Here is a 16,137-nt window from a genome sequence, read left to right on the forward strand (position 1 = left end):
AATCTCCCCCTAGTCCTCACAGCGTGCTTTTTGAGGCACCTTTGCTCAGCCATGATTCGTCTGGACTGGGTAGGCCGTCAGCCTAGAATCGCATGGGAGAAGTAAACCTTTCCGTTTGAATTGGGAGGTCTTGCTGCTCCGGACATAGAGCTTTATTCCACTGTGCACAGGCCCATTTTGCGTATTATTGGATCCGCCCTGTTCGCTATATGCCACATCTCGCCTCTGAGAGTGACGCAGTTTGGCCGGACGACCTGATGTGAGTTTTCAGGGCCTGTCTAGTACTCGACCCCAGGGGGTGGATACAGTGGCGTGCACTGTCAGGGCATGGACGGCTATTTTGAAGCGGTCTGGTGTGCATGAGCCTTTTGCACTGTAGATGGCGGCGATGGCTGATGCGGGTCTCGAAACAGGCTCTCAACTGTGGACCTATCTCCGTGACTCAGACTTGTCTCTTTTAGGGGACTGGTTTGTGGACGGGCGGCTGATCTCCCCGGAGGTGGCGCTTAGGGACGGTTCTGATGGTGCACTGCATCGGCTATGTGTTGCGTGTGTGTGCGATGCTCCGAGCTCGATACTCTGGTCTTCCAGAGTCTACATTGCCATGTCGAGTACTGGAGGTAGTATGGAGTGCACAGACGCCGAGGAAGCTAATCACCAAGCTATATGGTTGTATGCAGGACCAAAGAGATGGGCTCGCAATGTCTGCTAAGGTAAAGTGGGAGGCGGATGTGGATGAGGAAATCTCTGATGAGACATGGAAGAAGTGTTGTGCGCAGATGAGGGCGCTATCGCCAAACTATAGGCTGTGACTCATTCACTTTAAATTTTTACAGCGTCTCTATTATATTCCTCGCGGACTGTGTGTCATGGGGCCACATGTGGATGCTTCCTGGGAACGATGTCATGCTCCGGATGCTGACTTTTTTTACCTGGCGTGGCAATGTGGGGAAGTGCATGATTTCTGGCTGGAGGTCATTCATGCAATTGGGGAGATGACTGGGCTAGAGCTGGTTCCCTCTCCTGTGCTGGCGCTGCTGGGCAGTGTGGCTACAGTTCCGCTGGCTCAGAGGAAACTGGTGGGCATGTTGCTGGTTTTGGCGAAGCGGAGAGTTGCGATTTGCTGTGGCCACGGTCGGCCCCCTCGGGTCTCTGATTGGTTGCATGATGCTGCTTTTTGCTGAGAACAGTTGGCAACCTTCTGGGAGTTGGCACCTGAGGGTTCTAGGCCGCGAGACATTTGGGCGCCTCTGTGCTCTTATTTGGGGATTGCTTATTGAGTGATATGTGCTAGATTCAATTGGCATGCATTTGGGGAATGATTTGTGTTGCCTTGCCTGTGTGTTGCTGCGAGCTGTGGGATGTTTGCCAGTGCCGACTTGCCCGTTCCATCCGCCTTGCTATATCTATGTTGGTTGTATTTGTTCTTTGCTCCTCGAATGCCGACAGTTATTGTTTGTGACCCCTAATTTTTGCTCACTGAGGACTGCTTTGTTTGTTAAATTGTCATTCTGTCACACTTGAGACGGGGTTCCTTTGGCACTAATGTTGTCATGAAAGAGAAGTATCTTTGTTGTTGTTCGTTTAAAACTCATAAATAAATAAATTTAAAAAAGTAATCCCTCCCACTGTTCAATATCTGTTTAATTAATCTTTCTCATGGCTGGAACTTTTGATTTACAGCTGAGAGTAGGTTGTGTCTTAATGGCCTTCTTTATAATGTCATTGCTATAGACCTGTTAGCAGGAGTGGCGTGCGGTGCTCTGTAGGGTTAGGACATGTAGGGGGAGATTTGTTAAAAAACAAAAATAAAAAATAAACACTTACTTGCATCGCCGCCACCGCTCCTCTGCTGCAGCTGCAGGCACAAGCTCCCAGCCTGCCCTGTAGCCAATCCGAATGCTGCTGTCATTCTGCTGGCAGCATGACAGCAGCATTCGGATTGGCCAGAGCGCCCAGCCAGGGCATTCCTAGGCAGACTGGGAACCTGTGCCTGCTCTCTCCAGCCTGGCAACACAGTGCCGGGCAGGAGACAGCAGAGTGCACGTGTGTTTGGCCCCCCGAGACAGCCAGCCAAACATACACTGCATTACTTTCTCCTGTACTTTTTCATGGGATTATTCCCCCTTGAGACTAACAATATGGTTACATGACCATGTTTCTTACAAAATATATTTTTGTTATGGTGATCTCTAGGGGCTGTTTTGAGCATTACAGTCTAATGCCAAAAGTTTATTTTTGATAATTGTTCATATGATAATTGTATATGTTTAATATTCTCTCTTTATTACAATTATGACCCTAATGAAGGCCAACTTAACATCCTTATTACACTGACTGTTTGAGCACTCTTGATATGTTAGGTGACCCTACTAGTTTATTTCTCTCGTTAGTCCTCCATGGCTGTCTTGTGTCTTTTTTGAGGGAATTGTGTTAGCCACCCAGCAACTCTGATGGTGGGGTGGTGAAAGTGGTATTCTATTGGAATTAGCATGGCAGTTTTTAAATTAGGATGCTAAATGGCAACATTTTCATGTTTTGCTGCAGATAGAGGATGAAGGTAAATGGAAGTGCTTTAGTTATATGCTGGGCCACTGGAATTATATGGCAGGAAAATATCAAATAAGGAGTCAGGGATGACCAATTTATGTGGCAAGAACAGTCGAGTTATGAATTTATAATGCCAATAGCTCTAACTCGAGCAAATGTGAGACCTATTGCATTGCAAATGCTTGTTTATTGTGCAGGCAAACACAAAGCAATACTTCATTGCCATTGTGCCACCTACTTGATTTTCTTGATCGAGATGTGAGATGGCGTTACCTCCATGGGCCTGGGCAATGTCGGGCACCAGCGAATTACTCAGCCAAGTCTCAGTGATAAACATTACATCACACTATTATTCTTCTAACAAACCCCAGATGCCCATTTTCTCTTTGGGAAGTGATCTGGCATAACTTTGGCAGGCCCTCAACAGGCAAACCATATGATACCTGCCACTTTAGGTGTCACATAATTCTTCCTACCCTTTAATATATCAGCTGTTGGTTGGGCAGCTTATTAGTTTGAGTGATGTTCAACAGGCACGTCAAACGTGTCATTTTCTTACCCCATTCAATGGGCTACTGCAACAGTTGTCACTTCTCAAGGAGACAAGGCCCTCTCTGCTGTAACAGTGTCTCACCTTTTCTTGGGAAGGAAAAATGAGCATAGTGGCTGGCGTTGGATGCAATCTGGTCACGGATGAGCGCAGGCAGCCTAGCCTTGGGTGCCACAGCACCCCTGAGGTCATTAAATGAGAATGAGAGCTGGGCCTGACTCTCCTTTTTAAACAACAACTAGAGTGCTGAAGTAAAATGACGCCCTTTCATGTGCCCAGGAACAAGGAGGAAACATGGCTACTCTACCTCTTAGCACATCCAGTTCCCCCAAAAGATGTTCCCACAAAAACAAATTCACATTCACATAAAGCTCACTTGTCAAAGTAAATTTTTATGTAATGTCACTGGTAAGGTCGAAATGTAAACTTGCATCAACATGTAAAATAAAAAGGTGCTGTTAACTAGCTTGGGATGTAAACAAAGATTACATAATTTGGTGGAAGAATGAATAAAAACCTGTCACTAGAAAAGTGCCCAACCCTCACTATGATAAAAGGGCGAAATAAAATAGGTGCTAAACATGGCTAAAATTATGATTTTGACCTATCCAAGTTTTTCTTCATTTTCCACTAGACTGTAACACAAATCTGACATTACATAACCATTTGCATGCAGGGAAACAACTGAAGGTATTTATATTTAATAACGTGCTATTTGTTTGCTTCAAAGCACTTCTATGTTTGACATCACATATGGCACGCTTATTTTAATAAGGGAATATTGATAATATCACTGGCTCTCCATTTCTTAGTGTTTGTGCTTAATCGTCACTGATGGATATTATGCTGTACATTAATTAATAGCTATTAATTGCCCACAACAGGCTGCCCCCTTTTTGGACTCGAGACCATTATTTTTCCTCGATGTTTATTACTAGTTGCTAATGCCCCCAGCAGAGGGCAATGATTTTTACTTTCTTTCCTGTCATTGCCTGCACCTGTGATAGTGACAACTACGCATGGGTCTCACTGCTCCATGTCAGTGATAGGATTTACATTTGTGTTGAGTTTTCTTCCTTTCCTCTGAACATGTCTAAAAATGAATATTGACAACAGCTCGTGATTTTATAAATATTCCCTTTATTAACGTTTGATAATCTTGTTTCAGCGCCTCCACAAGATGTGGGCAATAGCACCAGTCTGGGAAGCCGCATCGCGTCTACAAAGGCGCGCCTGCCCGCCTTGGAGTCAAGAGTTCAGCTCCTCAGGTTGGTTCACTGTTCTTACTTCTTGGTTTGTGACACATTAACTGCAGCAGATTAACATTAAAAGACAGCAGATGGCCCAAAACTCCACGGATGACCTTTAAGTGAAAGTATTCCTTTTAAGATTCTATTTGGCTGTGGAATCAGAGACGGAATGGAAACTTTTATTTTTGTCTCATTGAAGTGAAATTCCATTTTTAGCTCTGCAGGCCAAACGTGTACAACTCCTCAAGCACACTATACAAAATAACTATCAGGGACGAAGTTTTAATTCTTTTCTGTATGGTTTCTAAAAATACTTTCAAAGCAAAGGGAAAGAAGGGCGGGCGGCGCCCCGGAAGGCCTTTGCTTGATCCACTGTAGAGCAGCGGTTAGAAGGCGAGCGCTAGAGGCGGGTTACCTGCTCCAGCGCCGGACGGGCCTTTGATCCCACCAGGCATTTCCCGGTGGGCGGAGGTCCTTGGAGGCCAATTTTGGAAGCCCGGGACCTCTTTCGGTGCCTCTGTTGCTTCCTCCAACTCCCAAGATTAACTGCAGAAGACACTGTGGTCCTTCAAGAGAGCTAGAACTAGAGGGAGAGACTCGATCAGAGAAGGAAAAGCGACGCGCGGAGGAGACCGAAAGAATATATGGAAGGATGGAGCGAGAGAGATTGCGCACGAAGACTGGTTTGAGGCTTTTTGCTGAGGTGTAGTTTCAGAGGGTGCATGGTATGTGCCCCCTAAACAAGTACATTCTTGGCTTGGTAGTTTGATCTGGGCGCCCTGAATCGAGTACGCGATGTCTGTTCGTTTTTCTTGTCGTCCTGATGTCACTAGGTGGTTTTTTTTGTATCAGGAATGTGAATATATTTAGGTCCACAAGATTTTGCTTTGGGATACATCACTTTTTCGGTATTTTCAAAGCCATGCAGATGTTAGTTTGCGTGGCTTTGTAAAAAAAAAAAAAAAAAAGTCATACAACGGAGCTCTTGCACTGCCTTGCGTTACTTTGCATCGGGTAGGCGTTCATTGGGTGGTACTTGGGCATTCTCGTGCATCTGCCCTATTTTGACCCAAAAACAATTTTAAATAGGCACAGATTGAAAAAGATTTTGTGACTGGGTTGCAGCACTTTTTTGGTGCAATGCAAAATCGGTTTTGGATATTTACAAAACCATGCTCATGTCAATTTGCGTAACTTTGTAAGAAAAAGTAATGCAGTGTAGCTAATTATGCTGCTTTGCATTACTTTGCATCAGGAAGCTGTTCCATGAATTGTGACTCAAACCCATATTTAGAAAGAGTTATCAACATAGGTTAGCTCCAAAATGTTGCACCCGCCTGAGGCTGGTATACAGAGGAAAAATATTTTTATATCTCATTATTATTTCCTCTTTGCATGCATGATGCACCCTGCAGTACACATATAGACAACACATATAGACAAAAGCCCCCAAGGACAGTTTTTATGCAGGAAGGTCGACCTTTCCGCACAATAACCATCCTTACCATAACACAGACACCCTTGCACTATGGTGCAAGGGTTCCTGCATTGGCATAAGGAAGCCCAAAGAGAGCCAGTTTATGGACTGAGCAATACTGCACCATTTCTTTGAAGATATGACTCAATTTTGCTCTCTTCAGGTGAAGCAGTGAAGTGGGGCAACTTTGTTTGCTTTGTGTATTGCCACTTTGTTGTAAATATGCCTCTAATTGACCGGTTTACCAAGAAAGTAGCAAATCTGCACCCACAAAAGTGCTCCTTGAATCAATGTAAATGATCAACTCTTTGGAATTTACAAACCTTGGCGGTAGTAGACTTGGAAAGTGATGCCAATCTCATTTGCTTTTACTACTGACAATTATACAGTAGTCTAACCACTGGCCATCTCTTGGGGTGGGAGCATTCCAGACCATTGTTTTTCACCCACTGTGCTACTCTAGAGTGGTGGAGGAATTTACTACCTTTACTCTGCGCACAAAGTTTAGGGATGTCTGCCAGCCCGGCAGACATCTCTGTACATTGCCAGGAATTCCATCATAGTGTTTCCTGTCAATGTAGAAAGTTTAATGGACAGCTCTGTCACACATCACGGCTGTCCCTCAAACTTTGCCAACGTTTTTGATTATTCAAAAACAAACTCTCAAACTGAGAGTTTGCGTTTGAAAAATAATTACAAAAATTAATCAACTAGGCACCAGTTTTCTCCCATTGTGTGAGAGTTATTCAATCATGCACTCACTCAGTCAATCAAAAAACGTTATTTGATGAAAATAATTAATTATGTTAATTATAAAAGTAGAACAAAACAAAATCCATCATAAAAGCACATAAAAATATGGAGTCTAAAAATGACAACAAGTGCATAAAAGCATAAAAAATGCTTGTCTTAGCAACAATGGATAGCACATTTTAAAATGGAACCTACTGCAACACCGGTAGAAAGCCCACTTAATGTCTGAAGAAAGAAAAGTGCAGGTCTACATAATCAAATATTAAGAACTTTCAAGATGGGTTAAAGAAAGAGCCTAGTATAATTTACATAAAATAAAAAAAGTAAAGATGTAATAATGGCTGTGGGGTGGCGTCATCACAGGGAGAGGCAGATGAACATACTGCTCCGTACTGTCCCAAGAGGAAGGAAAGCATGTTCCGTATAGTGCCCAATTCTAAATCTCAACAGTGAAGCCTGTTACCATTGATTAGATTTATTTAGTAAGGCTCTATACCAATAGTGGTTTGAAGTTGAATATAGTGCCTATGGGTAGTTTTTCACGTTTTCCCATATCCCTCTTCAGTCTTCTGTCTTTGAAGAAGACCTACTTAAACCAGGACATATCCGCCTTGGTGATGCTTTTTGGATCCCTAAGGATGGAAGGCATACTCAACTGGGAAAATCCTAGCTTAACATAAGAAAGCCTTGGACGCTCCATTTCTGGTTGGCTTGGTTTGCTTCTGTGGGTGTTTGAGGAATCCTCTGTTCTCTCTGTTATGGAATATCTCACCTCATGGGTAACAGTTTCAGGGGGTAGCATCTGGATTCTACAATCTATTGGTGTGGCATCTTCATTTTCAGACCTTTCTGAGGCAGTTGTGTATCTCCTGGCAACATCTGCCCAATACTAACTACACAGAGGAAGACTAGACTGAAGTATAGTTGAAAACCTTATAAGGGATGTCAAAGAATCTAGGATGATGTTTACCTTCTACAAGAAGCCTCAAGATTGGTATTGGTCCCCATGAAGTTGGAGCAGGCATGGTTGCTGCATCACATGACTTGTTGGATATGCCCCCAACCATCATTGAGATATGCCGCACATACTCTTTGAATGCCCGGAGCTCTCCACATTTTTTGGCCTCCTTGATGTCCTCACTTTGTGAGGCTTTGCAGATTCCTATCACTCTAATGAGACCGGTAGTCCTCCTCCGTGACACGACAGACCTCCAGTCCTTGAAGACCCACGAGACATCTCTTAGCCACAGGCCTCACAGTGGCAAAGGTTTGTATCGTACACCACTGGAGAGCACCACACAGACTGACGCATGATGAATGGCTCTTCGAGATGCACAAGACTGCCTTGTATGATTGGTTAATATATAGAATGTAACTCTTCCTAAGATTTTGTCAGGAGAGTCCATAAGGGATATCAGCCGTTAACAGCGGAGATCTGACCAATCCCCCATTTTAGGGTCACTCCTACGAGAGCATGCACTAGCGCATGCGTCAGGCTTGTGAGTTACTATTGTATACAGTAAGGGCGTGGCGCCTACCCATTGCTTTACCATTTGTTGGCTGCATCTCACTCTTCTTTGCAGCCTCCTTAATTGGCAAGTGCAGCCACAACGTCATTTCTGATCATTACTGTGGAGCATGGACCAAACACAAATTGATTCTAGTTAATCAAAGCCCCCCCCGTCATTGAGGTGCTATTTTTCCCCCTCCTACTCCCGCCGTGATTGAGGTGCTATTTTTTCCCCCTCCTTCTCCCCTGCCTGCTGCTCCCTCCATAGTGCTAGCATGTTTTTCTTGTTCTGTTTAACTTATCCTCACCTCTCCCTGGCTCCTCTCATCCCTTCCCTCTTTCTTCTTCCACTCCTACCCGCCCGATCTCTTCAATTGTGACCTGAAACGCACTATGAAATGGGCAGCGTTGGCCGCTTACAGTGCGTTTTAAAAATCAGTTTTTAAATTTTAGAACTTTCCTGCTCCTAGCCTTGGATTGGATAACAATGTTGGTGGATGACAGCCAGAAAGAAAGTGGCAATTCCGCTGACCAAGTTAAGGGCACATGAGGGCTTGCGTAAGAATTGTGAGCTCCCAGTTAGAATCAGTTATTTTATATTGGCTTGTTCTCCATTTAAACTGTATCTGTAAAAGTGTGCCCTCTTACTTTACATATTTGTGGGTTGAAGTTAATGTTCTTTCTTTTTTAAAGAACATGTTTCTTACACAGAAATGAGGATTTTCAGTCGTTAGTTACTCATATCAGATTCCCTAAAGCCACCTCTGTACCGGCAGCCACCTCTGGCGCCAAGGATGTAATGTTTACATCCGTGGATGCGGCGCTGAGGCGCCTTGGACGTAACCATTATGTCCTAGTACTGGCCCTCGACGGAAGCGCTAGTGCTCCCCCGAGGGCTCTGCCCCCATCCCCCCATGGCAGGGCTGAAAGGGGAATCGCTTCCCCTTCCACCCCTGCCCCTCCTGCCCTCCCCCCCCAGTAATGTCTGATGATGTCAGTCAAGAGTCGCTCCCCTGGGGGGCAATTTTATTTTAGGCCAAACCACTATGCAGGGATTAAAATTATTATTATTATTTTTTTTTTACAGATGGGACGCGACCCCTTAGACAAGGGTCACTCCCCTGGAGGGCAAATGTATTTTAGGCCAACCACTTAGGCACCAGGGATTGGTTTGTGTGTATGTGTGTGTTTTGTTTTGGGGGGGGTGGGGGGGGGGGCTGCCCCTTGGGCAAGGGTCACTCTCCATGGGGGCACATTACAGTTTGCCATATCTGCCCTCCTTGGGGGCAGATCGGCCTATTTGTGGAAGGCCCATCTGTCCCCAAGGGTGGCAGAAAGCCCACCAAAGACCAGGGAAGATTTTTTTTTCTTCAAAAAAGAGGGTGGGTAGATGGCGCAATTACCCCTGATTCACTTCCCGGGGTTGGGGGGGGGGGGGGGAGGAGGCAGAAAACCTACTAGATGCCAGGGAATAAAAAAAAATAAAAAATAGGGGGGTGGTGGCTACCAACCATTATGGGCATGGTGATGCCCCACCTGAAGGGGGTAACAGTCTTTCAGCTCTCCCATGCACACTAAAACATCTTATCCCACGGCAAGCAAGAGGACATTCGATTATTTTGTGTTTTGGTTTTACATTTGCGCCATGAGACCTTGTTTAACTCTCAAAATCATCGCACTTGGAATGGTGAGGGCTGCACTTTTTGGACTTTGGGACGCTGCCATGTAGAAAAATCCACAAGTCCTAGACACATCTGAAAACTAAACGTCTGGGTGAGTCCAGGGTGGTGTGCTTCACATGCATCACACACCATTTTCCTACCCACAATGCCCTGCAAACTTCCAACTTTGCTGGAAATCACACCTTTTCCCCACATTTTTGTAATGGAACCTTCCTGAATCTGCAGGAATCCACAAAATTCCTACCACTCAGCATTGTCTCATCTATACCGATAAAAATTATTTCCCACTAGTCAGCCTGAATATTTTTTTTCCAAACTGCCCTTTTGGACCAGTTTTGGTTCCCCCTCCATTTCGACATGTTTTTGGCTCTTCCCTGCCACAGACACTTGGCCAGCCTACACAAGTGAGGTATAATTTTTACCGGGAGACTGAAGGGAACATTGGGTGGTAGCATATTTGTCCTGTTTGGGTGGTCCTACACAGAAATGTGGGCAAAATTTCATTTTTTTCTTTTTTTAGTTAAGTTTGTGGTGTGCTGAGGATTCTGGGTGAAAAAAACACCGGGGATCCACGCAAGTCACACCTCCCTGGACTCCCTCAGGTGTCTAGTTTTCAGTAATGTTTGGGTTTGGTAGGTTTCCCTATATGGCTGCTGAGCCCAGGACCAAAAATGCAGGTGCCCCTCCCCGCCAAAACAGGTAGTTTTGCATTTGATAACTTTGTGTCCACATAGTGTTTTGGGGCATATCCTTTTGCGGGCACTTGGCCTACCCACACAAGTGAGGTACCATTTTCATTGGGAGACTTGGGGGAACACTGGGTGGAAGGACACTTGTGGCTTCTCTCAAATTCCAGAAGTTTCTATCACCGAAATGTGAGGAAAAAGTGTTTTTTGGCCAAATTTTGAGGTTTGAAAAGGATTCTGGGTAACAGAACCTGGTAAGAGCCCCACAAGTCACCATATCCTAGATTCCCCTAGGTGTCTATTTTTCAAAAAGGCACATTTGGTAGGTTTACCTAGGTGCCAGCTGAGCTAGAGGCCAAAATCCACAGCTAGGCACTTTGCAAAAAAGAAAAACAGCTCTGTTTTCTTTGGGAAAATGTGATGTGTCCTTGTGTTTTGGGGCATTAACTGTTGCGGGCACTAGGCCTACCCACACAAGTGAGTTACCATTTCTATCTGGAGACTTGGGGGAATGCTGGGTGGATGGAAATTTGTGGCTCCTCTCAGATTCCAGAACTTTATCACCGAAATGTGAGGAAAAAGTCACCCCATCCTGGATTTCCCTAGGTGTCTAGTTTTTAAAAATGCACAGGTTTGGTAGGTTTCCCTAGGTGCCGGCTGAGCTAGAGGCCAAAATCCACAGCTAGGCACTTTGCAAAAAACACGTCAGATTTCAATGTAAAAATGTGATGTGTCCATGTTGCGTTTCTTGTTGCGGGCATTAGGCCTACCCACGCAAGTGAGGTACCATTTTTATTGGGAGACTTGGGAGAACACAGAATAGAAAAACAATTGTTATTGCTCCTTTTCTTTCTCTACATTCTAGCCTTCCAAATGTAGGACAGTGTGTAAAAAAAGACATCTATTTGAGAAATGCACTGTAATTGAAATGCTAGTATGGGGACCCCGGAATTCAGAGATGTGCAAATAACCACTGCCTCTCAACACCTTATCTTGTGCCCATTTTGGAAATGCAAGGGTTTCCTTGATACCTATTTTTGACTCTTTAAATTTTACCAAATAAATTGCTGTACACCCAGTATACAATGAAAACCCATTGCAAGGTGCAGCTCATTTATTGGCTCTGGGTACCTTGGGTTCTTGATGAACCTACAAGCCTTATATATCCCTGCAACCAGAAGAGTCCAGCAGACTTAACGGTACATTGCTTTAAAAAATCTGACCGCAGGAAAAAGTTAGAGTAAAACGTAGAGAAAAATGGTTGGTTTTTTCATCTCAAGTTCAATATTTTTTTAATTCAGTTTTTATTTCCTGTAGGAAAACCTTGTAGGATCTACACAAATGACCCCTTGCTGGATTCAGAATTTTATCTACTGTTCAGAAATGTTTAGCTTTCCAGGATCCATCATTGGTTTCACACCCATTTCTGTCACTAAGTGGAAGGAGGCTGAAAACACAAAAAATAGTAATAATGGGGTATGTCCCAGTAAAATGCCACAATTGTGTTGAAAAATGTGTTTTTTTGATCCAAGTCTGCCTGTTCCTAAAAGCTGGGAAGATGGTGATTTTAGCACCGCAAACCTCTTGTTGATGGCATTTTCAGGGAAAAAAACACAAGCCTTCTTCTGCAGCCCTCCTTTCCATTTAAAAAAAAAAAAACGAAATGTTCTCTGTATTTTGGCTAATTTCTTGGTCTCCTTCAGAGGAACCCGCAAAGTCTGGGTACCTCTTGAATCCCTAGGATATTGGAAAAAAAGGACACAAATTTGGCATGGGTAGCTTATGTGGACAAACAAGTTATGAGGGCCTAAGCGCAAACTGCCCCAAATAGCAAAAAAAAAAGGCCTGGCCCCTGAGAGGGAAAAGGCCTGGCAGCGAAGGGGTTAAATGAAAACACCCACCGTGCAGGCAGACTCTGTCACCAGCTAAAGAATGCCACGTGGTGCCATCGCACGTCAGTAAACATCATAATAGTTGTATGATGATTGTTTTATTACAGAACGTTTATCTCATGCAGGCCAGTGCTTCTCATAATGTTTGTTTGGATGAAAGGCGATTCACCTTTCTTGTATTTGAAACTGCCTCCTACAGATTGCATACTGATATCCGCAATACATGCCAAATATACGCAGGGCCACTGGAATTATGTGGCAGGAGAGGATCAAATTATGCGGCAGTGTTCAGTAAATTGTGCGGGAAGAAAAGACAAATTATGTTGGTATATTGTGGCACATTTTGGAAAAGTATTACTTCATTATTTTGTCATTTTTAGGTCTAGCAGAGCAGCGCTCAAGCGCTGCTTTCCGACGTGTTGGTATGTATCTGGGCTTTTAACCACACCCATTGCACACCCATCACTATCACTCGTCCGTGGGCTGGCCTCTCAAAAATCCTTTGTTTTCATTGCTAACTGCTTTACGTTTGTCCCTCCTTATGGTGGTTTTGTTACCGCCTTGGCCATCGACCCTGTTACACGGGTAATTGCACTATTATCAATAACTTTGACTCTGAGTGAACTTCTTTTCCTTTTGTCTTTATCCTTCGCGCTCACAGCGGTGCTTTGAATCGACTCACTTATATCAACTGTTTTTACTTTTTTATTTTCAGTTTATGTGGCAAGAAGGTTCCAGTTAAAAATTTACATTGCTAATAGCAAAAACTTGAGCAAACGTGAGAAATATTGTATTGCAAATGCTTGTTAAACTTGGTAACACTCTCTGGTTATTGCTCCTCATTAGTACTAGTTTAACACTCAAATATAGCAATAAGCAAAAGAAAGGTGACCAGTCCAGCTTTGCAAAGGACCTTCCACTGCGCGGAAACACGTGTTATCACATTCAATGTAACTTCTAAACCGTTTCAGCGAGGGAGAAAAAAAACGTTTTTGTTCAAATATGCAGATTATGCAGCAGATAGTGGATTATGTGGCATATGCATTAAATTTATAATTATGCAAAAAAGTCTCTTCGGTCACAACATCTCATATTTCCAATGGCCCTAAATGTACATAACAAATCATCCATCATGTCAGGTGTGCATAAATGTATTGAAATTATTGGATAGTGGATAGCATACTACTCTTTTAGCAAATAGTTTTACAGCACTACTTGGTCAAATTTAGATTTAGCACTGGAATAACATTCTGGGAAATATGTGCCAAAATATACTGAAAGAACAAGATCCCTGCTCACTGAACAGGATTAATTGCCCCTGGTTCACCTGCCGCATGTCATAGTACACCTGCCAGTGGCGGAAGCAAATGCTCCTGAAGGGATATGCCATGCACTGTGGTGGCTGTTTACTTTTGGTAGCTGGCAGCCGTGTATGGTGAAGATTGTAAGTGAAGGGCCATTAATAGCCACTAGAAACTGTTCTTGAGCAAGCCTGAATAGCCCCAGAAGGAGCTGGGCCTCAGCCAAGAAAATGTTGGGAAAAAACGTATTAGCAATGCAAGGTGGGAATGTGGCCAATACCCAGTTTTAAGTTTCAAGTATATAGGCTGTGTTGTATGATCTGCTTGCGCTATCAATCACACTCAGTATACGAGCGTGGGCCCTGCGCAGTTGCAGCACCGGCTTAATGAGTCTTTTCATTTTTTTCTGTAAAATTATGTTCACCTGCACTTTTTGTGTACATTGGCATCTGGGGCAGAGCAGGGATCCTCCCTACCACACCCCCTGTTTTCATTCCGTCCCAAACCCGTCCTTTATGTTGGTTTGCCCATTCTCCCTATGTTGCTTCTTCCCCACATCTGCACCCCCCATTGTTGCTTCCTCTCCCCTTTGTTGATTTCTCCTCCTCCCTTGCCTCCCCCAGTTGCTCCCTCCCCTCATCTCCTATGTTGCATCCACCCTCACCCTTGTGATGCTTCCCCCTCACACCCGCTTTCAAAAGAAAATGCTTTTCTGTGAGTTTTTTTTTTTTCTTTTAGTTGTTCATCCAACTCAGATTGGTCGATAAAAATAAAATAAATGATGCATATTATTTGGCCCTGATGCTGTGCTGCATGACTGTGCCTTTTTGCTACTCCTCTCATGCCAAAACCGCTGGCAAAGTGGTCCCAAAGGTGAGACCCATCATCTTTACCAATGCTTGTTGATTATTGGAGAACCATTAAGGAGGTAGTGAAAGAACATTGAAACTGTTAAAGATTGGTAAACAAGGGAGCCCATATATCAAAATTATACTTAAATAAGCCAATCGGGACTCCAACTGGCTCCAGAGCTTTATTTGTGGGACACTCCAAGAGGGCTTTGTTGACTTCTTCCAAATACATTTTTAAGCTGGCGTTCAAGGCACATCCAACAAATGGAGTCAGTGGGAAGTCAGTGCAGCTATTTGTTAAATTATGTGGATTTGTACAGCTCAGCTAATCACCCGTAAAGGAATCCAGTTGCTTAGTAGGGCAGGCCTTAAGGGGTAGGAAGAGATCATGCCTGGTTTGTCTAGAAGAGCCTTCAGAAATCAATGAAGGAGGCAGAGGTTCTGAGGTGTTGCAGGAGGTCGTTCTAGGTCTTGACTGCAAGGTATGAGAAGGATCGTCCTCTGCTTCTGATCTTCATGTGAGGGAGGTGTGCTGTTGACTGGGATGCAGTTCGAAGGTGTCTAGTGAGTTGGTAGAAGTTGAGGCAGTGGTTGAGGTATGCTGGACTGGTGTTGTGGCGAGCTTTGTAGGTGTGAGTGAGTAGCTTGAACTTACATCTTATCTGGACTGAGAGCCAGTGGAGATTGTTGAAGTATGGAGAGAATTTTATTTTGCGGGATTTTCAGGATGGGTCTGAATGCGGTGTTCTGGGTGGTTTGGTGTTGGTGTAGAACATGGGCTGGGGTTCCAAAGTAGAGGGCATTTCGAAAGTCAAGTTTACTTGTGATAAGAGCCTTGGTGACTGTTCATCTGGGGTTAAGTGGGATCCACCTTAAAATCTTGGGTTGCATTTTCAGTATTATGGAACCATGGTGAGGCAACTGCACTGATCTGCTCATGGAAAGATTAATGTCCAGGATGATCCTCAGTTTCTTGGCATTGTCCGCAGTGGCGGGTGGGAGGGCCAAATTCGGAGGGCCACCAAGAGGAGTTCTAGAGGGGAGTGGTTGTTGTAGAAGGTAAAGACTCATTTTTCTCAGTGTTGAGCTGGAGGCAGTTTTTATATTTTATCCAAGCAGCAACGTTGCTTATGCAGTTAGAGAAGTTTGCTTTGGCGGTGCTGGTTGAATCAGTAAGTGAGGTAATGAGCTGTATGTCGTCGGCGTAGGACACTATGTTGATGCCATGGGCTCCGAAGTCCGAGGGGCTTCTTGTAGGTGTTGGGCTGAGTGACAGTCCTTGAGGGACTCCACAGATGAGATTTTTAGGTTCTGAGGTGTAGGCGGAAGTCTAACTCATTGAGTTCTGTCTGTGAGGAAGGAGGAAATCCACTTGAGTGCCAGTCCGCAGATACCCAGGTGCTGAAGCTTTCCAGTGAGTGAATTGTGGTAGACCATATTAAAAGCTGCGGAGAAGTCGAGGAGGATGAGCGCAGCCAGTTCTCTTCAGTTGAGGATGCTTCTGATGTCATTGGTGGGATCAGTAAGTGCCGTGTCTGTGGTATGGTTGTGCTAAAGCTAGATTGAGAGCTGTCTACTAGTTGATAGGGTTCTAGGTGGTCTGTGAGTTGGCCATTGATGGCTTTCTCCTTGACT

The 16,137-nt window shown here is 44.3% G+C and overlaps 1 protein-coding gene across 3 annotated transcripts in view; it reads left to right on the top strand.

Annotated features, from left to right (window-relative positions):
- The window catches only part of LOC138246638 (uncharacterized), a 403,830-nt gene that overhangs the window by 146,905 nt on the left and 240,788 nt on the right, over nucleotides 1–16,137 (top strand). For all 3 annotated transcript variants that reach the window (XM_069201360.1, XM_069201371.1, XM_069201379.1), the window contains exon 6: nucleotides 4,269–4,368. In XM_069201360.1, the coding sequence (XP_069057461.1) occupies nucleotides 4,269–4,368 (100 nt within the window). The remainder of the gene's footprint in view (nucleotides 1–4,268; nucleotides 4,369–16,137) is intronic.

The sequence above is a fragment of the Pleurodeles waltl genome, chromosome 1_2 (assembly GCF_031143425.1).
Source record: "Pleurodeles waltl isolate 20211129_DDA chromosome 1_2, aPleWal1.hap1.20221129, whole genome shotgun sequence".
Lineage (NCBI taxonomy): Eukaryota > Metazoa > Chordata > Amphibia > Caudata > Salamandridae > Pleurodeles > Pleurodeles waltl.